Genomic DNA, 27,500 nt, shown 5'->3' on the forward strand with positions numbered 1-27,500 from the left:
TGTTAGACAGTATACTCCGATGCTGGTGCTCTTGAAGTTAAACGACTAAGTCCATTCTTTAACACTTGTTGGCCGCTGGGCCTACTTCAGGCGACTCTTGCATAGAGACAAGGAGTAGTATGGTGTTTTGTAATTTAAAAACCCTTTATTTTAACTGGGGTACATAACTAAAAACGCCAACCGGTTTCAACCACACAGGGTCTTCATCAGGGCGTGACCACTAGAGCACTGCTGTTCCGCATAGACCAGTGATTCTCAAAGTGTGGTCCGGGGACCACTTGTGGTCCGCGACAGAGCTCAGGTGGTCCGCGAGCAGATTTCTACTTTTCCAAGACAAGCTAGCTGTATGCTCTATTTGTAACATTATTACAAAGCTAAACATAGCTGAAGTCTTATTTTCACCACAATAAGACAGGCTTGTAATGTGAAAAAAGTAAGTGCTCTGTATCCAAAATAGCAGTGTCAAATTAGCACGTCAACTGTCAATTCATTTGACAGGTGGTTCTTGAAGATATTTGGGGGGACAAATTGGTCCTCGGTCTGAAAAAGTTTGATCTATCAGGGCAACCAGGAAAGCACTGCTGTGCTGTACTGTACTGAATGGACTGTACTGAATGGATCTATCACTTGGACTCACACATTCAGTTGAGAAGGAACAGTCTTGCACATCCCAGGTTAATGTGCCAGACAGATTCAAGTTTTATAGAGAGGAATCCTTTTTTTTTTTACCTCCACCGAGGAGGTTATATTTTTGGTCGTGTTGATTTGCCTGTCTGTTTGTCTGTCAGCAGGATAACTCAAAAGCTATGAACGGATTTGGATGAAACGTTGTGGAGTTGTTGGAAATGACAAAAGGAACAAGTGATAATAGGGTGTAACATAGTCACATGTTCTATCAAACAGCTTCTTTGGCAGAGGTCTGCACTCTCTAAGTGCATTTGAGTGAACTAGGTTTTGACCATTAAAGTGAAAGAAAAGTGAAAGCCCATTGGGAAACTCCAACTCCCATTGTCATTGTGGCACAGCACTCCACAGCACACAAGTGAACACTGCACACTGCACACAACGAAATTGCATTTATGCCTCACCCGTGCAAGGGGGCAGCCCTCAGTGGCGCCCCATGGGGAGCAGTGCGGTGGGACGGTACCATGCTCAGGGTACCTCAGTCATGGAGGAGGATGGGGGAGAGCACTGGTTGATTACTCCCCCCACCAACCTGGCGGGTCGGGAGTCGAACAGGCAACCTCTGGGATGCAAGTCTGACGCCCTAACCGCTCACCCATGACTGACCATTGATGTTCTCTTCAGATTCTATAGAACACATGCGTACAGTAGGCCCCATCAGTAAGCCTGCATGCAATGCACTCGTCACCACGCCATACAGGCATTACTGTGCTCGACACAGGTCAGTAAACATCAAAGTAGATGTGTGATAATTGTGCACAATGAAGTAGAAGAACTTGCTCATTTTCATGGGCAACACATTCAGGACAGCGTGAGTGACACAGAAGGGTGCTTCCACACAGCAAGCCGGCAGGCAGCAGGGCTTATGATGCTCGTGGAAGGTCAAGCCTGCCAAGCGGTGTACAACACTTCTCACCATGGTGGCACAGAGGGAATCTGACAAGGCAGGGTGTCAAAGGGGTCAGGTATCCCAGGCCCAGGCCCAGGGAGAGGGAGAGAGGGGCAGAATTGGGTCTCAGTATGTAGCCAGGCCTACGGTACGCGCGTAGGGGCGCCTTCCAGATGAGTTTGTCCCGGCCCCAAATCTGTTAGCGGGCCCTGATGGTGCCGGCTCTCACCATCCACGAACAAGCTGTCAAATGACTGGAGGGGGAATCATGACAGTGAGCATGGCAGCTCGACGATACGATGACAAAGTCTGTGAGAGAGGTCGCTGGGACGCGCCAGGCTGTTCACGCTCCAGTGACTCATGTGGGCCAAAAAATTCTCTAGGACTCCACACACTAGTAAACATTTTTCGATGTGATGTGGAGTGGACTACTACTGAAGTTACTGAGAGCAAAAAACAGCAGGCAAAGAAGCTAATCAGATGTTACAGGCGTTAACTCGCATTGTTTTACCCCAGGACCTCATTAAGCAAAGCACTCTCTCTGCTTGACAGCTAGGGCCTCTCACGTGAAGGAGCGAGGAATTTCATTTAATGAGCACCCTGAGCAAAAAAGCTTTGTAAGAAAAAATCTGGTGACATTATCATCATTATAATCTCTATTTCCATATCAACTATGTGCATTTTTGAAGGGTCATTGGCCTGTTATATTATAGCCTTATTATGTTATAGGCTAAATTGCAGCCTACACGTGATAATAAAAAAGGCAAAAAGGCACCCTCATAAAGAACACCTGAACACAAAAGTAAATCTGAAGAGTGAATTAATCTCACAGTTTGCTATGATATGTTTTCATTGTGGTCACATTTTAGAACATTATTTGACAGATATTGTGCAGTAGCCCAAAATCTGTGGAGAATCTTCGCACTATCAAGTTACACCGCACTACGTCATCTTTTGTATCACATGGCTTTTACCACTGTCAAGGCGAGCTGAGCGGGTTGTCTCCGCGAAGCGCAAGCCCCCATTTGGCAAACGTGTCCAACCCTGTAAGTGTTTTCTTTCAGGCACCAGCCCAGGATGTCTTCGGCGGGCAGTGCGGTTCTTGCTGGTGGAGCGTCTGATTGTGCGCGTTCTGCCCCTGTGTCTGTCCGGACTGACGGTGTATAGGGAGCGGAAGTGCGGTTCTAATTGGTCTCTGAATGAGAGATCACAATCTTCAGCTCCCCAGAGGTTTCGTGGATTCGCCGCCCCGTGCCGCACGCACCAACTCGGCTACTGTATCTCTTATCCACTCACAAACACGTGGATCCGGGATATAGCTCATTTTACACAGCTAATTTTAGTAAACATTTTCGTTTTTTTCCTTCTGGTTGTTCTTGGAAAGTCGCCCATCTTTGTGATTGTGTTGGATTGTGGGTTATTTCTGGGACGGTCTGTGGGAAGTTTGTCAACATTTCACAATGAGCGACTTAGAGGAGGACTTCGCGAAGATTTTGATGTTGAAGGAGGAGAGGATTCGGGACTTGGAGCGGCGCTTGGAGGAGCGAGAGGATGAAATTCACGAGCTTAAGAGAAAATTGCACAAATGCCAGTCGGTTTTGCCCTCGGCGCAGATGATCGGACCCCGAACTCGTCGCGCGCAGGGAATATCAGCAGAACCGCAAACGCACCAGGACCTACTTCGTCAAACCTTCAGGAAATTTGCCAAGTCAGACAGGTTTGGAAAGTTAAATGATTTCCCGTACCTCAGAGTTGTGTGTCAGACTTGATCACCACCCTTTTCTACCCTTGTGGTTATTAATGTGGTCTGCATGCATCACAAATTGGCCACGCGCTTCTTGTAAGCCAAGGGAATCGCGTTTACTTTGCAAAGTGGCACTGTCATAGAATAATGCAATGGTGTCGGGCGGCAAAACACAATATGTCATTCGTTGCAACCTGTCTATTTGACCAGAGCCACCGAGTTCATGAACTGAAAGAAAGGGGATGGTCGGAGCATGAATGGGCCAAAGCGGTCATTCTGAACGAATGATGACGACGCACATTTCACCCGAAACGAGAGAGAGAGAGAGAGAGGGGGAGAGAGAGAGAGAGAGAGAGAGAGAGAGAGAGAGAGAGAGAGAGAGAGGGAGAGAGAGAGAGAGATCATAATTGATCTGATCCATCACTGCGTCCCAGCGGTCCGCGCGCACAGGAAACGCTGTGCATTATCGGCTTTTAGTGGCTGCACGCGCGAGAGCCTGTCTGGGTTATTTAATACGCTGTTAGAAGCGCTTGTCTGACCATATGCATTGCTTCTCTTACGTTTTAATATTCTATTACAATCACACGGACTCGTTAGTAACATTTTGTTATAATGACTCAATATTTTGGGGACGAGGGGGCACGTTGCTTTCCCATCGCCAAGGCTACAGAGGTGGCCAAAAACATGACATGTAGGCCTACTCTAAATAATTTGTCTTGTCACAGTCTGCTCATTCTGTGCAATGACAATTTAGGCAAAGACAATGTACAGTAGGTCTATATATAACCTACGTGTATACAATAGTATTGAAAAGAAGTTGAACTTCTACTCCTACCGTTTGATGAGGCTTGATTGATTAATGCACAGCCCAAGGTAGGCCCTTCACAGCTCTATTTACAAGGCTCTTCAATGAGTATAAGGCCCTTATCACTAAATGCCACCCTCACTCACTGGCAATTACTTCATCCTCCTAATGCTGTGCACATCTCTTGGAGAAAAGGAGTTTCCTCAGTCGCTAATGGCTCATGAAACAGCCATCATTACCATTAGGCAGAGACGAACATGACCGCGGGAGGGAAGCAAATGTAGCTAGAAGACAGCAACCTCATTATGATCTCCACAGCAAAACTCGAGTCTTTGCCGGAGAGATTTGCCTGCAGCAGAAGTCAACCCATAGATGTGATATACAGTCAGTCACCAGAGTTATATCATCCTTTGCTGTGCTGGTAGCCTACTCCCTGATGCAAGACAGTGCTTGGCCTTCTACGTCAGGTACCTGAACTTGGCGCTTGAAAGCAGCAGATGTTTAAGTGAGGGATTTAGGACATGCTAGCAACGCTGGAGATGTTATCAGACGCGTCTTCAAGTATTTCCTGAGGAGATGAGCCCTAGTTGTCATGCACCCTCAGGGCCCTACGCACAGGTGACCTTATGGAGCAGAGAGAGGAGGAAGCATTAATCAATACAGATAACATCTTATTACAAAGGCTAATTCAAAATAAATGGGATCTTTTCTGTGGTCTGGACTGTCTGCCACCTGATTGCCATCTGCCATTATCGTAAGATTAGACAAACTCAAAGAGATCGACCATGCCCACGTCGGCTTGTAGACTAATCATTAAACATTAGAAATGGTTGTTATTACGGCATAATTACTCATTGATTATAAAATAAATCAAATTAGTTATGTAACACAACATGTAACTGGTGTATACAGAGTATATTAAATCCTCTGTGCAGCCACAGGAGGGGGTTGTGAGCCAAGGCAGACCCTAAATATGATCCTGAGTACAGACAGGTTCTGGCAGGACTGCTGGCAGTTTTTGATGGTCCTGGGACAAAACCACCTGAAAGCCACCTGACTCATTACATAGGCCCTACAATATAATGGGGACTCACTTCTGGGGCCCCTCTTCCTCTGGCAAGTGACCCCTTTGCCTTGTCAACTTCCCTGTGATCTGGAGGTCAATCGTTATCACCCTGCTGTGGACACAAGTAGTATTAATCATGTCTTAAGTCTGTTTGCGTAAGACACACAACCCAATGACAGTGTTAAGCCAAGTGCAAGTGGTGTTTGCTACCTGTGCTTAAGTTGTCAGTCACATTGTTTTGTATTGTTAATCAAGCCATATAGTCACAAAGCAGTATTTTTGGGGGGCAAAAACACAGCAAGGTCGCAATCACCAAATCTGACTTCTCAAACCGCATTTAAACCAAACGATATTTGACATTCTACTCTTTCTGTATTCTCTCCATTTACACATTTTTCAACCTCTCCCACTGACTGTTCCCATTGAGAGTAGCCAGATTCTGCTGCACATTAAGTTCCTTCACTGTGCCTAATCCACGTCAAATTTGACCTACTGCACCATAGACATGCCAAGTTGACTTAGGTTGTACATGATCCAATGCACTTTGAAAACTAGCAGATGATGAACAGCAACAACATAACCTTGTCAAAACTAGTTCAAGCCTTTGCAGTCTGTCATTTCTCGGCATGTGGGCGCAGTATAAAGTACAGTACAGTAGGCTACTTCATCATCAGCACCACCACCATATGCATTCCTTGACACCCAACACACCCACACAGTACACTTTACTGTGTTAACTAGAGTAGGACCAGAACTACCAGTGTTAAATTCAACTCTCTGAATTTTGAATCAACTCTGCAAAACGTAGTGTATAGTGCATGTGCAGTTGGCCATCGCTTGACCTCTTGCTAGAGCATAGTACCTCAAACTTCTTCAGATCGAGAACCACTTTGTCCCTCAAAAAAAAATCAGGGACCACCTGTCAACTGAAGTGCTAAATTGACATTGCTAATTTCGATGCAGATCACTTGCTTTTTATTCACATTAGGCCTACAAGTCTGTCTTATTGTGGTGGAAATATGACTTCAGCTATGTTTAGCTTTGTAATAATGTTACAAATTTAGCCTACTACTGCTACTGTAACTTGTCTTGGAATAGTAGAAATTCCCTCACGGACCACCTGAGCTCTGTCGCGGACCACCAGTGGTCCCTAGACCACACTTTGAGAATCAGTCTCGCTAGAGCATAGTAGCCTACCTCATCATCAGCAGCAGCTGTGTTAGGGCTGCACAGTATATCGTATCGAAATTGCAGTATCAAGAGTAGCGATATGTGCATCGCAACAATTACTTAATTATCGATAATAAGTAAACATTTTCTGAGCTGTCCAATCAGAGCTGAATGTCAACAAATGTGCGAGAAGCCCGACATGACCAAAGCCGTTCCCCCCACACTGACGACAAATTAATGAGAAGAAAAACACTCGGCTGTATTTCTAAATATTGTTTGTTGTTATCGAGGTGTTGCATGTTGTTATTGAGTATCCATTTGTTTCTGATATCGTGCTGCCCTAATCTGTTGTGTTCAGTGACATCCACCCAGTCTGTAGTGTCTTGTGGGGTGTTGTTCGGGGCATTTTTAGTTTTTTGTTGTTGTTGTTAAAGTTATGACTGCCCAATACATGGGTTCTACATTTTGTGTATAACCTGACTGCGCGAACCTAGCTGCGCACAACTCAACCTCTGATTGTTGGAAACCGCTGTCGGTCAAAAAAATAGCTCACATGGTTGGCTGCCAGTGTCTTGCCCCTCCTCATAACATCGTGTTGATAAACACTGAGAACCCATGTATTGCCAGGGCTCTGGTGCCGCCCATTTATCAGCAATGGTGGGGTGGTTGGTGGTGATTGGGGGGGGGGGGGGGGTGTCACAGACAAAAATGTCCTTTGCTGTTGTAGGTCTGTGGCACCAGAGCGAAAAGGCTTTAAAAAAAAAAAAGCTGCAGCTATGCTGCTCATCGTATTTCAGCGTATCCCATTTCCATCGATCTACAGAGGAAGAGACGAGCAGGAAGTGTAGGGAGGTGAAATTTAAAGCCCATTTCCCAGCGAGGACCTCTCAAGGGCAGGGCAGATGGGGGAGAGAGAGAGAGCGAAGGAGAGAGAGAGAGAGAGAGAGAGAGAGAGAGAGAGAGAGAGAGAGATATGAACGAAAGAGGAATGGAAATAATGGAAGAGAAATGGAAAGAATGAAAGAAAAACAGAGAGGTTGAAAGAAAGGAAAAAGGGAGAGGCATAAACGCTATGGAAGATATGCAAGGGGAGACAAGAAAACATGGGCAAATGGAAGACAAAACGCCCAGGAGAGGAGACCCATAACAAGTGGACGTGCATGACAAAGACAGGGCTGGTGCATGGGCATAGATCACTGGCCTCCCTCGCTGGCTGAGGAGCTGCAGGAGGAGGAGGAGGAGGAGGAGGCTGAAAAAAGATCAGGTGTCAGCCTTGAGCTCCCACAGATGTGTTCGATTGGGGGTTTTAGGTGACCCGATGGCACTGGGTGTCGGTTGGTTGGTTGGTTAGACCGGTGAGGCCCAGTGAAACACTCCTGCCTCTGTGTAGTGGAGAGGAAGAGGGAAGCTGCTTTTTTCTGTGGGGGGGTCTGTGTTTTTTCACACACAACGGCAGGGGGACCCTTTGATGGCCGATTCCCTGTCGCCAAATAGGCCCGAGGCTATTAGGCAGGGTGGATTGTTTAAGAAAACATTCCAGAGGATTTATGGCTGTATTGCTTTATAGAATTTATAGTGACCGCCCAATCTTACAGCTGTACAGACTGTATATATAGTTTCCCTGTCTGCCCGTGCTGCTCACGCCATACATTATGTCAAAGGCAGCACACACACGGGCAGGAGTCCATATTTTGCGTTCTGTCCTGTGTTGTGTTGTGGGTTTTTTATCAGACAGGGATCCGTTTCTCGATTCTTGTCGTTGCTAACCGTCTTAAGACCGTCTTAAGACCATCTTACCATTCCCTTGGATTTAGTGGTGAGCGTCGCTGTCGAGAGAGAGAGTTGAGTCGCTCTTAAGAAGGACGTTGCTACCGTCGTTAGCAAAGACGCTTTCGAGATACGGACCCCAGGTCAGCATCTCAAACTCATCTCTCTCAACAAACCATGGCATTGAAAACAAGACCATTAGGTCTCGTTTCACTTCAAATTAAAAAATGATGGGAGGCCCTGCTGTGACTCAAATGGTAGGGCACTGCACTGTCACGCCGAAGAGACCCGGGTTTGGTTCTGGCCTGAGGTCATTTGCCGATCCCTCCCCATCTCTCTCTCCCACTCGCTTCCTGTTGCCATACACTGTAGAATCTATAGGCATAAAAGAATCTAAAAATATATTTTCAAAAATTGATGGCAGGAAATAGGTTACTGATACAGTTTATCGACATGTTGATACTGTATGGTATGCCTGCCACTGTATGCTACTGCTGATATGCTACTGATTGATTGATATCCTGCTGATATGGTTGATTGATGACTCCTGAGCAGAAAGAGTTAAAGATGACTTACTATCTCAGCCCAATGTCAGGTCGAGAAGGAGACATACAGTAGTAAATGTCTATAAGGGATTCCATCTTTAGTGCTTCCAGATGGGGAAAGATGTTTCCTCGCGATGCCCATTAGACACAACTCTCTCCACTGTGGGTGCTGAGGGATTGAGCTACGTGTTATACAGAAAGCAAACACTAGAGGGAGCCCAGGGTCTTTTTTTCTGGTCATGTCTGTCATGGTCCTTATGGTTGTATGAAGGAATTCATTTACATTTAAGTCTCCTTTAAAAAAAAAACATCCTAAAATGAAATTATTTTAATATGAACATAGCCAGAGCACTGCCAACATCACTCTCAACAGCACCTTGGGTGTATTTTCAAATTCATTGCTGGTTTAAGTATGAGTTTCGTCAGTATTGAAGAGCTGGATTGTGTGTCTCAGGTGTGTGCTGTGGGAGTGGGGAGAGAGAGTGCCATTCAGCTGTATATCAGTCCAGTTATCATCCAGCTATCATCAACGTCTGATAGACACTAGCAGTGTTGTGATTAGGACACCCTTGCAGACTGATGATGGAGCTCAAGATGTGGCTGACACTATGTGTCAAGTACCTTGAGGTAGCACAGCTATTGTACTCTACATGTATGTGATACACAACACACGTGTTGGAAACATACTCTGTAAACACGTTTTGCGGATGAGACTCCTACTTTAGAGCTTAAAGACTGGTACAAACAATTTTTTCAAACACAGTTACACAGAAGTAGAGAGAGAGAGAGAGAGAGAGAGAGAGAAAGAGAGAGAGAGAGAGAGAGAGAGAGAGAGAGAGAGAGAGAGAGAGAGAGAAAAGACACTTGACATGAATTCCCATCATTCTAGCCAATGGGTCATGGGTCCATCTATAGGGGCAAACATTTCAAACACAGTTACACAGAAGTAGAGAGAGAGAGAGAGAGAGAGAGAGAGAGAGAGAGAGAGAGAGAGAGAGCAGACACTTGACTTGAATTCCCATCGTTCTAGCCAATAGGTCTGGGTAGGGTCCACCTATAGGGGGCCTGCATGCGTGCCTGGAGGGGCTCTCTAGTCTGCAGGAGGAGACAAGACGGCTGCCTGGGCTGCTGTTTTTCTCTTTTCCATCCAGATTGTGTCCAGATGGTGGAGATCCACACACCCCACCGGGACACAAGGTTATCTGGGGGCCTCCACTCGGTCTCACGGGGCCCCGCAGCAGGGGCCGGCGCAGGGAGATTACAGTAGGGGAGGGAGTCTGAAAACATTGAGACAAAACAAAAAGGTTGAACCGGCGGTGTTTTGTTGACATGGGCTGCATGGTGTACTTGAAATGGGCTGCTTCATACATGGGTTCTCAGTGTTTATCAACACAAAGTTATGAGGAGGGTAAGACACTGGCAGCCAACCACGTGAGCTAATTTTTTGACCGACAGCGGTTTCCAACAATCAGAGGTTGAGTTGTGCGCAGCTAGGTTCGTGCAGTCAGGTTATAAACAAAATTTAGAACCCATGTATAGAAATGAGCTACTACCTGTAGCCTGGTAACATAAACATACCCATCTCTAAGCCTACCCATAACGACTCACCCAGGTGTGGTTTGTAATTAAGTTTAAAACCACCGTTGTACACTGGTTGAAAAACAGACAGCTTGGAAAGATATATATATATATATATATATATATATATATATATATATATATATATATATATATATATATATATATATATACACACACACCTTATTTAGTTCCTCACCTCCTCTCTTTTTCTTCATTCGAAAGGGTCACTGCCTTTGCCCTTAAAATATCCTTAGCTTACATTGTTTCTATTATTTGGAAGCTCATGCTCATCATATTGGATTTTCATGCTTGTATCATGTCATGCGCACGTCACATCATGAGAATGCTGTGTTTAAATTATAATACTGAATAGTTTTCTGCAAAATGTAAAACTTACAGTAGTTTTTAGCAACGTCACTCTGTCCAATTGAGTTTTAAAGCAGCTGTTTGATGCACGTCTATCGCGTGGATGCACCAGTGCACACCGTCACCTTGGCTTACCTGTGACAATGCCAGTTTCACGCAAGCATGCAGGCGCGCGCTCAGTCAGACTAGCTCACAGAAGTGGTGGCGCGTGGCTCTGTCCTCATTCTTGACTAGATATTACTCGTACACTTGTTGAATGAAATGCATTTTCTGATCGAGCAAATTGGTTTGCGCACAAGAAGAGGCACTTATTAACAGTCACTATAGCAAGGGTTTTTCATTGATGCCGTCAGTTTTTGCCTGCGCGGAGCGGAGGTACTCTGAACTGACCACGGTCAGCATCCAGCGTGGTGTGCAACTGGTTTTTACATACACACCCACTCGGAGTTACGCACGAGATTACTCCGGAGAGTGGAGGAGAGTGGCTTTTTAAGCGGTCGTTTGGGTGCTTAGAGGTACCTCGTCGTTTCAGAGGGAAAGTTTATGAAGTGTTTTTTTAAGAGAAAAGAGGGAGAAGCAAGCGCGGGAAAATGGGAACCTTGCGGGACCTCCAATACGCTCTCCAGGAGAAAATCGAGGAATTGCGACAACGAGACGCGCTCATAGACGAGCTGGAGCTCGAACTCGACCAGAAAGACGAGCTTATCCAGAAACTGCAAACCGAATTGGACAAATACCGCTCTGTGATCAAGCCCGCCACGCAGCAGCAGGTAGCGCAGAAACCCATCGAGCTGCAGGAGCAGCAGCGTACTAAGCGCCAGGCGATCTCCGCCGAACCCACCGTCTTTGACATCCAACAGCTGAGCCATGTCACCCTTCCGTTCTACTCCAAGAGCCCGAAGTAGGTTCAACAGTCTCTCCTTTGTGCGGATATATGCAGACCCTGGTGTGATATGTAAGAATTAGTGCAGTTAAGAAAAGAGCCCTTGTGAGGAGTCTGTTAGAGAATTGCCAAGTGTAGCCAACTCTCATCACACGTTGATGGATTTGCTAGGTTTGACATGCGTCGTGCCGAATGGAGGGGTAGCCTAATGGTGTTTTCAGTAAACACTTGAAACTTTTCCCAAGCTCTCGGTGAAGGCTTTTCAAGGCGTTTGGAGTGACAGTAATGATTACTTTTTTGTGTTATTTTGAATGGCTTGTTGTTGGAAGTCATAATATGTCTTACTAGCTGCACAAGCGCTTGATAACCAGATTCTGGTTATTTTCACATTCAAATAGAATACAGAATAAATTGCTGTTCTATTATGCATCCAGGTGGTGGTCATATCTGTATTTTACTGACAGCTGATTTCCTTGATTCAGTGAGACAATTAATCTGTGGAATGCAATTAAAACAACATTTAGGCCTACTCCATAAAGCAAACAAAGAAAATTGAAGCACAGAAAACAACTGCATGCATACAAATTTGACATGGCAAAGCATACAGCAATGACTGATACAAGTGTGCCCTGCTTTTTTATCATTACAGTGCAGCATAGAACACAATTTCACACAGAGTTCATTTTGGGTTAGAGGACCTGGCACACATTTGTCTCATTTGTCTTGTCGCCTAACCTTGAGTTTTCTCTGTCTGTGGTGAGGGGACCTTCTTTCGGCAAACCACGTCATCACCCAAGTGTCGTTTGTCATATTGTATTACCCCTACATCCCCGTATTAAGAAAGCCTTGCTTAAATGTTGTCTTAAACATAGTTTGGCAGCTTGTTCACTGGGAGCACAGCTGCCTATTTGGCCACCCCAAGGACGTTTCCTGTCCCACCTGACATTGTGATGACACAGTGGTCATTTATAAAGATTCCTCTGCCCAGTCATAGTGGGGTGCCAGACTTCACCCCCTTACACACACACACACACACACACGCGCGCACACACGCACGCAGGCAGGCACGCACTCACACACACACACCCTCTACCACCCTGTCTGAAAAATGACAGGCAACATCATCTATTCCATGTGTGTGAAAAAATGTGTGTGTGTGTGTGTGTGTGTGTGTGTGTGTGTGTGTGTGTGTGTGTGTGTGTGTGTGTGTGTGTGTGTGTGTGTGTGTGTGTGTGTGAGCCTCTCACTCACAGACAGAGAGGGGGGGGGGGGGGACTTGCTATTTGAAATGAATGGTGATCCATTAATCTTTGTTCCACCTGTCGCTGCGTTTTTTGGGGTGCCACAGCTGGGAGACACATTAATCCGCTGGCCCCATTTCTCTGTTGTGCAGTGTTCAGTGTTGCCAGATGTGTCTGATCAAATCCCGCCCAAAAGGTTCTCAAAAACCGCCAAAATTCGCCCAATTTCAACAAATTACATTGATTTCTATAGGCATAAAACGGCAGAAAAAAGTGCCAAATGGTCAATTTTTCCCATTTTTACCCGCACATAGCCATCCCAAGCAGCCCAATTGGGCAGGAAACCGCCCAATCTGGCAACACTGGCAGTGTTTACCTGAGGTGAATGCAGGCCATTTCTTAACAGGTGATGGGCTGTCTGGGTATGTGCTTGCATTTAATTTTACAGTGGTATGTGTCTACGTAAACCGGCACCTGTCTTATTAACTGTGTTGGAATGCTTATGATATATTATTAAACAAATATTTTTAATGACAGACAGAGATGATGTTTGCTTAAACGGTTTCATACTAACTGCACTACTGTGACGTAGCAAAATAAACAAACAATAGGATGAAAAGAGCATGACTTTGCCATACGTTACTTCCGATCATTTAACCCTCCTGTTATCCTTGGGGTCTATTTGACCCCTTTCAATGTTTAACACCTGAAAAATACATGAAGTACTTATTTCTTCTGCCTCATCTTTGATGACTTTTCCTAAATAGATGGGATAAATGTGAAAAAAGTGAAATTTTAACAGAAATGTTACATCCGTGTTCCTTGGGGTCAATTTGACCCCAATTGTTTCAAGTGTATAAAACACAAATGGAACATCCATATTTTGCAAATAAATGTTAAAATCTGTTTAGATAATGTGAAATACATGAAAATAAGCTATTCAGCCATGTTTCGTCTGAACATTTTGCTTTTGTTTGGGCCCTGATAACTAAAAATACTAATGACATGGGGGAGGCCTAAAACTAATTCACGGCAACATTTTGGACAGTGGTGGCTACTACAGCATTGGCATTTTGACAAAATCCACCAACTGAACCTTGTTGTACCTAAAGCACCATCATGGCACCCACCACAGCACCCCCCCCCCATTCCTGTACCCTTTTGCACCCTCCCACTACACACACACACTAGTATAACAAGGGTCACATGTAGTCAGCATTGTTGTGCATGCTGTTCTGTGCCCAGCATACATAATTATGAGTGATGGTATATTTGAAGAGAAGCTTTATGATTGTGATCCAAATATTGAAATGGACTGTTCTGATGGTGACAAGCCATTGTACTTCTTTAGATGGAGACGATCTCAAGGTTGTTTGCTATGTTGAGAGATATAATGATGCTATTCTTCTCCTCATTTCAGTATTGTTTTCCAAATTGACATTGTTGTCTGCAGCATTGGTTAAAAACTGGTGTTACCTGACATAGAGAAGGCAGGAACAGCAACAGCTGTAACTTTTGTGAAGGACATACACATTGACATCCATACCACAAGTTCTCCAGTGAGCATACTGTACATAGTGAATAGAAGTAAACATACAAGTTGCTATTCCGGTTCCTTCAAACATTACCCCACTACCATGAACATGTTATATGTCTACAAGGAGCACATGCAAACCTTTTTTCCTTATGTGCACACTAGCAAAGAAACAATGTAGAAAACAATGTTTTTCTATGATGTTCCCGAAACTCTTGGTTGGCAATGTATCCATGTTCTTACCTAACTATTATACTTGTGTTATAAATACACATTCAAACATTCAAAGAAAATGAATGTTGGACTTAAAAAACCTTCTGAATGTTTGGGAATATGTCTATTTCTTTTAGGGTCAAATTGACCAATATGGTAATAGATGGATAATATCCTTGATAATCAAATTATTTTTTTCTTTTCAAATGTTAATTAATAGAAATTCATATTTAGGGAGCTTATGGAGGCAATAGAATTTCAATAATATGTGTCCATCTGTTTTTAGACCAATTAATAACATTTTATTGCTATTTTTTCTAATTTTCGCCTAGTCATAGATTAAGTTTTTTGGTGCATGGGCTATGTGTGGGGGCGCTAGGATATATTGAAAGGCCTTTTTATGTCACCAACAGAGCAATAATACACATCTGAGACATAAACATGTGCCAAAGTGTTTTCTACTGATTTTGTAGACATTTAAGTGTTTAGGGTCAAATTGACCCCAAGGATCACGGATGTTCCAAAATTTGAGGGTAACAGGAGGGTTAAGAGTTCCCGCCATGAATGAAATTAGTACAGGAGTATAGTAAGACCAGGATGATAGGGCAGTGGGATGGTTTAGACAGGAAGAGTTTCAATTGTACTAAAGGTAGGCTACACTTTCTGTGTACAGTACAGAAGTATCTTGTCTCCCTGAAACGTTTCAGTTAAGACATGTTAGAATGTTGCTGTCCTCAATAGATTATGTATTTTTTGAGCATTGTGCAAATCCTTCCTCAAACAGGCCTACTTTTTATTTGGCACCTGCAGTTATTCTTTTGGATGTGTGTGTCCTCCTTTAGTTCTAGAAAGACAGCCATGGTAGTGGCGATTAGTAGTGTTTGAAAGGTTTTGCATAGCTTCACAGCATGCAAATGAGATGCAAAGTTGCAGACATTCTCAGGAAACAACTGAAAGGATGAGTCTGTTCCACAGGAATACTTTTACATCATGTTCATACTACAGCCCTTATATAGTACAATGTGTAGGACTAAAATAGATTGGAAACACAATGAATAACGAGGTTATGTATGGGGAACAATTCCCATTTTTGTCCAGTAGTCCATGTCGACTTTAATAGTGGAGCAGTACTGCTTTGCAAAGTAGAACATGAATGTTGTCTTCATTGTAATGAATTGCAACATAACAATAATTTTGTTCTCTGTCTAACAGTAATAAGTAGGTTTGGCAGAATGCACAAATGTGGTAAATATACAAAAATAGAAATGGGAAAAGCAAATGAAACACTTTTAATCAATCGCTTCATTTCCAATGTGCAACCATGTGTGTGAGTGAGCAGACTGTGTGGGCAACTGACACATTACTACTTTTTTTTTACATAGGCCTATACACTTTGGCATTCACATTGTTTGTCACTATCATTTTTGTCAATGTGACTTCTTTATTCCTTTTATTCTTTGATAGTTTTCTTTCAGTTGAACGGCAGTGTTTTGGTATGAACTACTGCATGGTGTTTTTCGAAGAACAACAAAGACTCAGGGGGCTTACAGTGACCCCCTCAGTGTAGAGAGAACAGGAAATGAGAAGAAAGCAAAGGGTCAGAGGTCAAGTGTGCTACTCCACTGTGGCGGTCAATGGCAGCCATGTTGAACTTGTACAGTCTGTCTGGAAAAAAAAAGTCCAACCACACACATACACACGGGCTCACACACACATACACACAGGCTCACACACACACACACACACACACACACACACACACACACACACACACACACACACACACACACACACACACACACACACACACACACACACACACACACACACACACAAAATATTGAACAGATATATATATATGTAGGCCTAGTTAGTCATTGGCAGTCATGTAGCAAAGAAGAGTAAAATAGAATAGCGTAGTGCAGAGTAGAATAGTAGAGTACGAAACAACAAGAGTAGAATAGATTAGAGTAGAGTAGTATAGTAGAGTAGAGTAGAGTAGAGTAGTATAGAGTAGAGTAGAGTAGAGTAGTATAGAGTAGAGTAGAGTAGAGTAGTATAGAGTAGAGTAGAGTAGAGTAGAGTAGAGTAGAGTAGAGTAGAGTAGAGTAGAGTAGGGATAATGCAGGCTGGTGTAAAATGCCCCAAAGAGTCCAACCACACACACACATTTGAAATGACTCTGGTTGACCAGGCATTGGTAATCAATCTCATTGACAGTCTTGGGCAAGGTGTCAGACACATTTACTTCACTGACATTTACCGTCTTCTGAATACAAAACCATTGGGAACCATTGCCATGCACATACTGTACAGGACTGTAATTGGAAGAAGAAAGGGTGGAGGTGGAGGCCCATCATATCCTAAAGAACATCAGTCGAGAATGTTGCCAATGCCAAGAGGGCAGGACAGATGGGGGCCAAACTTAAAAAGCAATTTTTCACGTTCAAATGCATTGGAATTGCAGGATTCCTTACCCTGTGCTTCATGTGAAAACAGAACGATGTACAACTGACTTTTTTTTTTTTTTTTGTGCTCCGCGTAGCCCAAAGGCTGTAATTCCTAAAGGCTAACACATGAACAATAGTTGTAATCCAATGAGAATTGGAATGGAAAGACACTGGAGGGCTGGAAAGAATTCCCTGCCCTTCAAATGTCCTCTGGTGGGTAGCTCTCCGTACTGCGCTCTCTAAGCCATTTCTAAGTAGTTGGGCTATAGTTTTTTTTAGTGCGACAAAAAAGAAAGTGTGCATTGAAGCTAAGGCCCAAAGCTAGTCCTTACTTTGGAACCTTGGACCCAAACCCCACCAAGATTCTAACAAAGATGGAGAAATTGTACAGCTATCTCTAAACATACCTGAATGCGCTGAATGGTTTCTGAAAGGTGCTGAAGGACTCTGAAGGATTCTGTTTAGGTCTCCAACACAAAAAGGGATTTTTTTTTTTCATGAGCACGGAAACTTGCAGGAGGCACATCTAGTATTTCCTTTTGCGTTCCGTCTTACTTAACGCCCTGTCTCACTCCAGAACATTAATGTTTGTACATGAATATGTGTGATATACAGTATGTATGTAATGTTTATGCTGCTGGACACCTTCCTTTCCTTTTCGGATTCATAAGGTGTCTCTATGGCTAGTGGTGTATGTGGATAAATGTCAGGGCTTGGTGGGAATAGAGTCTACCCTAGGAGCCAGTAGTCCCCTGACAAGAGACAGTGTTGTGGCTAGGATAAGCTGGAACTTGTCTCCGCTCAGAGGGGGGTGGACGGGGGTGGGGGGGGTGGGGGGGGGGGGAGAGAGAGGGGGTGGGTGGATAGGGTTGGGGGTGCTGTATGTCAGGAACCTGACGAGTGCCCACATCCTTCTAGAATAAACCCCAGCCGGAGGAATAGCAGCTCTCACTTTTGTTTTTCTCTTTTCTATTTTTCTGTCCCTCTCATTCGTTCATTCTCTCTCTCTCTCTCTCTCTCTCTCTCTCTCTCTCTCTCTCTCTCTCTCTCTCTCTCTCTCTCCGTCACACACAAATACATGGACACAGAGTAGTAGACACACACACACACACAAACACACACACACACACACACACTACACACTACAATACACTACACTAACACTACACTACACTACAGCAAGAGGCGTGCTGAAAGCTCCGCTGTCACCCAGCACCCAGGGACACAGCAGAGAGGGAATGTAAACAGAGTTTGACTTAGAGTGTGTGAGCCCCTAAATGTGAAGCCTGGGTCACTGCCAGCTGGAGAATGTCATCCTGTGTGAGTGTGTGTCGCACTGTCTGTCACTGTGTGTGTGCGTGCGTGCGTGTGTGTGTGTGTTTGTGTGTTTGTGTGTGTGTGTGTCTGTGCGTGTGTGTCTGTGCATGTTTGTATGTCAGTGTACAATAGAGTTGAGTAGACAGGCTGGCCAATTAGTTTTGTGATGTGTAGGAATATGCCTGAGGAGGAAATTGTCATTCTCTGTGTGAGTGTTTGTGTGCGTGGATGAGTGAGGGGATGGGTGTGTTGTATCAAACCCGAACGGTCAGGGCTGAGCTGACTGACACACGCACATCCGCACCCGCACGCACACACACACACACACACACACACACACACACACACACACACACACACACACACACACACACACACACACACACACACACACACACACACACAAGCACACATACACATACTGGCAAAGGTGGTCAGGGAGAGAGGCTGAGGAGTCTGATAAGCACCCCAGTGGACCACCCCCCCTCCAGAACCATCACCACCCCTGGCGAGCCAAGAATCCCCCCCCCCCCCCCGCCCCCCCCCAAAAAAACCCCTTCAGAATCATGAGTCTCTTAGCAACAAGACTCCCGTTCACATGATCACAGGAAACTCTCTTTCTGTGTGTCTCTCCTGCCCTGAAGTCTTAATTCCTACAGTCCATCTCTCTTCTCCCTGATCTTTCATTCGTTCTTTCCCTTTTGCTTCATAAGAATGGATCTTTGTGCTCTGTGTGGATGTATTTCGACATAATTTGTTTACTTTTGCATTTTAGAGTGACAGTCAGTTGCTTGGTTAAAGTAGATGCTTTCTATTTAGTAAGACATCGTGACAGAAACAGAGTGTGTGTGTTTGTATAGTGTGTGTGTGTGTGTGTGTGTGTGTGTGTGTGTGTGTGTGTGTGTGTGTGTGTGTGTGTGTGTGTGTCTGTGTCTGTGTCTGTGTGTGTGTGCGTGTGTGTGTGTGTGTGTCAGGGGCGGAGCTATAGGGAGGGCGAGCAGGGCATTTGCCCCAGGGCTCAGGGCACTCCTGTATTGGTGGTGGGGGCCCTATTGTGACTTTGGCAGGCCGTATGGGGGCCCTGTAAGTGTCCTGCCCTGGGGCCCTGTGTGCAATTGTTCCACCACTGGTGTGTGTGTGTGTGTGCGTGCGCGCGTGTGTGTGCGCACATGCTTGTGTGCATGCGTGCGTGCATGCGCGCGCGCGCGCGCGTGTGTGTGTGTGTATGTTTTCATTACATTCTTCTTCTAAGGAGCCCTCCTCTCTTGCATTGGTCTGTTTTCTTGCATAGAGATTACCGTTGTTATCTGAGACAGACTCTTAATGGTGTGGAGTCTGTTTATGAAGAGAGGGGAAGTTATCACACTGTTGCCTAGTAAGCCATGACTCAGTCGAATAATAGTAATAATGTATTACTTGATATCATTAATATACAACAAAAGAATTTAAACCTCCCTCCCGAAGCCTCAATACAGTGCAGTAGCGTTGGGCTATCAGACTGGCCCTTTAGCTCAGCGGTCTCGTACTGTGTCTCCCATTCCCGAATCGTTGTAGTTTGACGAGGTGGCAGGTTCTCGAGCGGGCGAGATGTGCAGGAACACCTCCGTCACAAACACACAATATGAACAACTGATCTCTTCTACTGTGTTATATCTGTGAACCAATGGTCTGTGGACCTGGTAGTTATTGAATGTTGGAAAAAATGGAATTGCAGGAGGAGAGAAGTGCCGCACACTCTCAAGTTAAATTAACAGTTTTTAATGTGACAACGTTTCGGCCTGTCGACCTTCCTCAGGTCACGTGTGAAATAACAGGTAGTACCTTGTCTTTTAAAGGGGAAGCTCAATTGCTCCCACCTGACACATAATTAGGTTACAGACAGGTGTCAATTAGTGTTCAATTGGTTACAATGAAGGATTGGACATCACAATCACATAACAATCAACATAAGTGGTTTCACTCATGGTCCACATCCTTAGTACTACATTCTGTTATTTTTTACAAAAAAACTGTAAAAAGCAAAGAGAGAGAGAAAAAAAGAAAAAGATCAAAAGACAATATTACAGCATCGGTCCAAATGGATAATCATTAATAATATCATCAGTTAATCATAGTAGGTCTACATGTCAAGTTTCAATCACAGGAAACATTTTAAATCAAAGTCCACATTCAAACCGTGAGGTGCTAGAGTTTTAAGATGGTGAATCCATTTGGAGAAAATGGAATCGTCAACCAGAAGCAATGTACATGTAGGACAGATTTCTGCAAGAAGAATACATTAGCTGTATCCTCTTTGTATTTGGAAATGAGCCTTCATCTTTACGTGCATTCATCCTTATGTAAGAACATGTAATTCCGTTTAATGTGACAACATTGAATGCAAACAATGATGTTGAACATTAGAAGGATGAAAAGAATTTCCCCATGTGTATTTTCTTTTTGAATATGTATGCATAATGTAAACCTTCTCATTTGCCTCCAGTCTGTGAAGCCTCATAGGGCTGACAAATAACGACTACCAAACTGATAAAAGGGGAATGCTGGTATGACGTTTTCGCGTATGCATATATAGTACTCTCTGTGATCTTCTAATTACCCGTGCCACCCTGATCCTTGTGCACATAGCCTGGAGCAACTGTATTACTAGCCAGGCTTTGCCCTCCTAGTGATGCAACACTTCCAGCGTTGCAACTAGTCAGGTCAAGAGCAATGCAAGTACTTTCCTAGTGATGCAACACTTCCAGCGTTGCAACTAGTCAGGTCAAGAGCAATGCAAGTACTTTCTGAGTTCCCGCAAATACTGGAACTCATCCCACTTTGTCGATAAGCAAACAACCATAAGCAAACCACGGGAGGCAGGTCAACCATGCCGTTTGGGAAATGTTAATTGTTGTGCTCTTGGTCAGACCAAGTCTCGAAGAGATTTGAATGTCGATGATAATCAGGCTACTGTATTACTACCATACAAAGGCAAAGTGCAGTAACTAAATATTTCGTCAAAATTGAGTTGAAACTGAAAATGGTCTATATAACACCTCCTTAATCTTGTGACAAAGCCTTAGGGTCCAAATGTGTCCCATCTTTGTCGAATTTGCAGTAACTACTGTACGATAACCAGTTCGAAGGCCTTTTTGCATGGGTGAAGCATAAATGCAATTTCGTTGTGGAGTGCTGTGTCACAATGACAATGGGAGTTGGAGTTTCCCAGTTGGGCTTTTACTTCACTTTCACCTTTTCTCAGTTTCAATGTTGGCAATTACTGCACTTTGCCTTTGTAGGGCAGTATCGTTGACCTACACTGAGGCCGGGTATGCGTGCTAAATGAGGTGATGCCCACATCGTAACACATTGCGTGTGATTGGGTCTCCATCCTCTCCACCTTGAGGCTGAACAGTATGCACCATGGGGGAAAAGGCATCACTGATGTGTGACGTCTTTGTTAGCGCTCCGAGGGCTTCATATCAAATGTGAGCGTGTTAAAAAGGTTATTTTACATATTCAATGGGCCATGCTTTGCATATCACATGCCGATGGGGTTTTATTTTATGTCTGTGCTTGGATCCTCTGTCCTGTGTGAAAGTGTGTGGGTGTGTTTTTGTGTGTGTGTCTGTGTGTCAGTGTGTGAGTGTGTGCGTGTGTGTGTGTGTGTGTCTGTGTGCGTGTGTGTGTGTGTGTGTGTGTGTGTGTGTGTGTGTGTGTGTGTGTGTGTGTGTGTGTGTGTGTGTGTGTGTATGTGTGTGTGTGCTTGGGTGGGAGTTACATAGCATGGTAAATTAGCCTTGCACATACACATTTCTTTAGTAATGTGTACATTTGTAGTAGGTTCAGGCATAAAATGCGTATCCAGGCAGAATGACTACAGAATCACTGTCCAACCACAATATAGTACAGTATGTACGTCCTTGTCATCCGTTGCGTACCCAATTACAGGAAGTGGCCTTGGTGTTTCTCCATCGGCATTTGACCAGGACCTAATCGTGATGGGAGCCATATCGTCTGTGTAGACAGTTATAGACCATAAAAGATGATTGTTCACAGCCAGGCTCAACACAGCAATAGCCTCAATTTCACCAGCCATACGTAACGTTCCTGCATGTGTTGTTACATTTGACATTGCAAATGATCATTTCATTGAATATTTTTGTGAACTGTACATAAAGCTGAATATAAACCTTAATACATAAGCCTTAGTACATAAACCTGAATATAAGCCTTAATACAAACTGGTATATAAAACCGGATTAAAAAAAGTTGGGACACTTCGTATTTTTTTAATAAAAGCAAAATGCTGCCATTTTCAAAACATTCAATCCATGCATAAGGTCAGTATATCATCTATTACAGCCAGGAAAAAGTGTTGTTCCTTTAAAATTTGGCCCTGCAATAAATCTGAAAAAAGTTAGGACAGGGCTGACACATGTTGTAGTAGTTGCTTAATTTTAAAACAATACCATTTGTAAGAACATTTTAAAAGGAACTATATTTGCTGCCAACATGAATACACAAATAAAGGACCATCACAAAGAGGCTGTGTCACTCAGAGGTGAAGATGTTGACTACTTACTGATCTATTACACAGGAAGATTGAATTATCTAAATTATAGGTAGCCTATATAAGGCCCATTTTCGTAATGTAGATTTTATTGGCCCTGTCCCAACTTTTGTGGGATTTGTTGCCAGGGTATAATTTTAAAAGAGCAATAATTCTGCTTGACTTTAACAACTGATATGTTGTCTTTGCACAATGCATTATCTTAATAACAGATTGGATGTGTTGTAAATGACCGCATTGTGATTTCATTGTGCAGCATTGTGATAATCCCAAAATACCAAGTGTCCCAACTTTTTGGAATCCGCTTTGTAAACCGTAATACATAAACCTGAATATGAACCGTAATACAAAAGCCTTAGTACATAAATCTTGCGATCGAGAACAGAAGGTTGCGAGAGCAAAATAAACAGAAAGGAAAAGAAAAATGCTAAAATATAAGGTTGTGGGAATCTACAACAGCGCTGTAACACATTTATTCTGAAAATGAAAGGCAAACAACTGAGCTTTTTCCCTCCAAAAATACTTTTGCATTCTCAATAAATGTTTGGCACAGAGGGACCTCAAGCTGTTTTGAAAACAAACTGCGTGACTCTCCTGCCTAGCCTAATCACATGTTGACACACTGCCCAGTTTTGTTCATTAAGAGCCCCACATCACTGCCAGTAACCCCATGCCTCTCTCTCTCTCTCTCTCTCTCTCGCTCTCTCTCTCTCTCTCTCTCTCTCTCTCTCTCTCACACACACACACACACACACACGTACACACACACACACACACATACACGCACACACACACACACACGTACACGTACACGCACACACACACACACACACACACACACACACACACACACACACACACACACACACACACACACACACACACACACACACACAGACTCACAACACACAACAGACTCACAAACTCATACAACCACAAATTCACACACACACACACGTACACGCACACACGCACACGCACGCACACACACATACACACACACACACATGCGCGCACACACACACACACACACACACACACACACACACACACACATACACATACACACACACACACACACACACACACACACACACACACACACACACACACACACACACACACACACACACACACACACACACAGAGTTCTTCATCACCGCTTCATCCAGGCACTGCACACTTGAATGGCTCTGTGCTGATGAAAGTGAACTTTCCATTCCAATCACAGACTAATGGCAGTTTGTTGCACGTAAACACTGAGATCAGGCCCATGCAGGTTCAGCCCCCAACACCGCCCAGGCAGAGACCGCAGGCCAGGGGGCACAGGATCACTGGGTTGATTTGATATGTTTTGTGTTCATCTTTCGACGTGTCCTTGCACCTGCTCTGGCTTGCGTTTGTCAACGGGATCATTGCCAGTTAGCAACTTACTGCAGTTGGTTGCCAATTTCATTGCATCCAAACAAGTAGCTGACATAGTTGGCAAATCTGATGGCTGGTCATATGAAGAGCTTAGACCCTGCAATATTTCAGCAGGTAGTGCCACACTATAAGGTTGACTGCACACATGTATTTTGCAACTTCTATATCCATAACCTGAACAACGGATGACTGTTAGAACAAGTGCAGACACACATGAAATGCGACCATGCTTGATTTTGCCACCCATCATATGAGTCACCTTGGAATTGATGTGGCTCATGTCTCCCTAGGTCGTCCTCAGACGAGCCTTCCATTGTTGCTTCCAGTCATCCCGATTCTCCATACATCTTTTCAGTTCGCTGGTACTCTGGGCTTCTGCGTCCTTCTCATATCGACATCTAAAATAGGGTCATACTGTAGTATACTGTATTTATTTTTTTCTTTGCTCATCAATTTTTTATGTTGTATGGTATCTGTCCTCTACTGTGCAGGTCCAAGGAGCTGATCAAAGAGGCCATCTTGGATAATGACTTCATGAAGAACCTGGAGATGTCTCAGATCCAGGAGATAGTGGACTGCATGTACCCGGTGGAGTATGGCAAGGAGAGCTGCATCATCAAGGAGGGGGATGTGGGCTCGCTCGTCTACGTAATGGAAGGTCAGGGGAGCGCGTACAAAATGCACTCACACTATACACACATACAAGACATGCACACACACACACACACACACACACACACACACACACACACACACACACACACACACACACACACACACACACACACACACACACACACACACACACACACACACACACACACACACTCTCTCTCGCTCTCTCTCTAAAAAAACAGAATTACTTTTATCTTCTGTTTTGTTCCGTCTCTGTGTGTGTGTGTGTGTGTGTGTGTGTGTGTGTGTGTGTGTGTGTGTGTGTGTGTGTGTGTGTGTGTGTGTGTGTGTGTGTGTGTGTGTGTGTGTGTGTGTGTGTGTATGTGTGTGAGCGTGTTTGTGTCTGTGTCTGTGTCTGTGTGTGTGTGCTCTAGTGAGTTTGCAATGCACCTGTGATTCAGCCCATTGATTTGGTGCGTTTCATAGTACGACTAAAGGGGAGACTCCTAATTGATCCAATCAGTGTGCATCAAGCCATTTCAAAGGCTGGCTCTTCACACCAATTGGCCCAATCAATACATCATCTCATGGCAGCAAATGATGTCTCTCTCATGTCATTGGAGGGAGTGTCCTCGTCACGAGATGAAACTGCCACCAGGTCATTGGTCACACAGCTGCCCATCATGACACCTTACATTAAATGTTGCCTTGACAATCTCGGGACCTCTTGAGACAGCTGACGACACTGCTCATGTGACAACCGAGTTCTGGACTTTGGCGCATGAACGCCACTGATACCGGAACAATCGGGATTCATGCGTGTTTTGTTTTGGTTCTCTTTTCTTTTTTTCACCTCCACTTGAGCCTCCACATGACATATCATGTGACATATGTGCATCTGCAATTGAATGACATCAACTGGTGTTGTTGATAGTGATTACAAGATGATATTTTAGCATTTATGATACTGTTTACATGCCAGTTGCATGCATGGGCGCCATGTTGATGATGCGTGTGTCGTCACACAAAATATAAGCTCGGGAACTCGTTGTTATACTTCCACCTGAGATCAACCTCGATAATTATCTATCTGACATTGCGTCACAAAATGTTCTCGCCCACTTTCCTGAGGTTTTAGGTCGGCTTTCTTGGGATTCTCGACTTTTTGAACGAGCCATTAGTCTCTCTGACCTGACGTGACTCTCGTGTGTCCAGCAAAGGTTTTTTTATCACCTTTCAGTGCTGAAGCAGGGACGTGCAGAATCTGTCCTGCTGATTACATTCTAAGTTCAACGACAAACAACTCAAGAACAAGTATTGAGTTAGCATTTAGCACATCAATACACAACCCTTACTGTCATCATTAGTTTGACATAGTCGGAATGGTAATGACTACGTTGTAATTTAGTTAGAAGTCAAGGCCTGTTTTTTTCTTCCAGCGAAACGAAATGTGGGATTATATGCATAATGCTTTTTCTCCAACTATTTGCCACTTGCCACTTACTTTCAAGATGGGTTACTTTCAAGATGGTCAACTTTTCGAATGGTTGGATGGATTTACACCATATCTTGTGTGCTAACACTTTATAACATGTAGTGTACATGAACTGATTACATTTTGGAGGCCTGCAATGGCCAAGATGGCAGGAGATTTACATATGATACTTGTGTAAGAGGTTGAGTTGTTTATGGGGGAGTTGGGGGAAATATAGTGAAGTGAAGTGAAAGCCCATTGGGAAACTCCAACTCCCATTGTCATTGTTACAGCACTCCACAGCACACAAGTGAACACTGCACACAATGAAATTGCATTTATGCCTCACCCATGCAAGGGGGCAGCCCTCAATAGCGCCCCCAGGGAGCAGTGTGGCGGGACAGTACCATGTTCAGGGTACCTCAGTCATGGAGGAGGATGGGGAAGAGCACTGGTTAATTACTCCCCCCATCAACCTGGCAGGTCGGGACTCGAACCGGCAACCTTTGGGCTACAAGTCTGACACCCTAACCGCTTACCCATGACTGCCCACTAACACTTAAGGGTGATTTATGCCTCGTGACCAGCGTCCCTGCGTCGTGATGCAGTGAGCCGCGCAGTTAAGGGAGTGAAGCCCCCCCTATCACGCAGGTACTCTGGGGCACCTCCCCAAAATTGTGTCTCGACGCAGGGAATGATGCAGACAGCGACGGAGTGAAGGGCGGGAAGGAGAGAAAATAGGTCTCTGATTGGTACTCTCGACCAGCCTGCTCTGTTTTCGAGTCGAGAACAAGCTACTTCCTTGTTCAGGCTACGGACTGTGTGAGCTCTTCATTAAATAAGTTGCCCGTACTTTTGTCATTTCATTTATTTACACGAACCAAAGACAAGACGTGCGCTTGCAAGTTACGACGCTGAAGTTATGACGTAGTTGAACAGTGTTTCCGAGGTCGAGGAAACATTCCGCTTCGTGCGACCTATTCTCGACAAATGAGCCACTTCTTTGTTCCAAACTACCGCGGTGGCTGCCAGTGCGATCAAAAATGCACGTGACATAAAGATTTCATGTTTCATTTTCATTGTCGTCGAGTCTGTGAGGCTAAAAAAACCCAAACGACACGTCTGGGTTACTCTTTGTATTGAAGGCAGTTCAATGAGCGTGGAATGACATCGCGCAGA

General features: G+C 44.3%; 1 protein-coding gene across 1 annotated transcript in view; it reads left to right on the plus strand.

Annotated features, from left to right (window-relative positions):
• The first annotated feature begins 11,193 nt into the window (after positions 1–11,193).
• LOC134441844 (cGMP-dependent protein kinase 1-like) overlaps positions 11,194–27,500 on the plus strand; it is a 118,588-nt gene continuing 102,281 nt past the window's right edge. Inside the window, exons 1-2 of the mRNA XM_063192257.1 lie at positions 11,194–11,518; positions 24,724–24,890. Of these exons, the coding sequence (XP_063048327.1) occupies positions 11,208–11,518; positions 24,724–24,890 (478 nt within the window). The 5' untranslated portion in view covers positions 11,194–11,207. The remainder of the gene's footprint in view (positions 11,519–24,723; positions 24,891–27,500) is intronic.

This window comes from Engraulis encrasicolus, chromosome 24 (genome assembly GCF_034702125.1).
Source record: "Engraulis encrasicolus isolate BLACKSEA-1 chromosome 24, IST_EnEncr_1.0, whole genome shotgun sequence".
NCBI classification, from domain to species: Eukaryota; Metazoa; Chordata; class Actinopteri; order Clupeiformes; family Engraulidae; genus Engraulis; species Engraulis encrasicolus.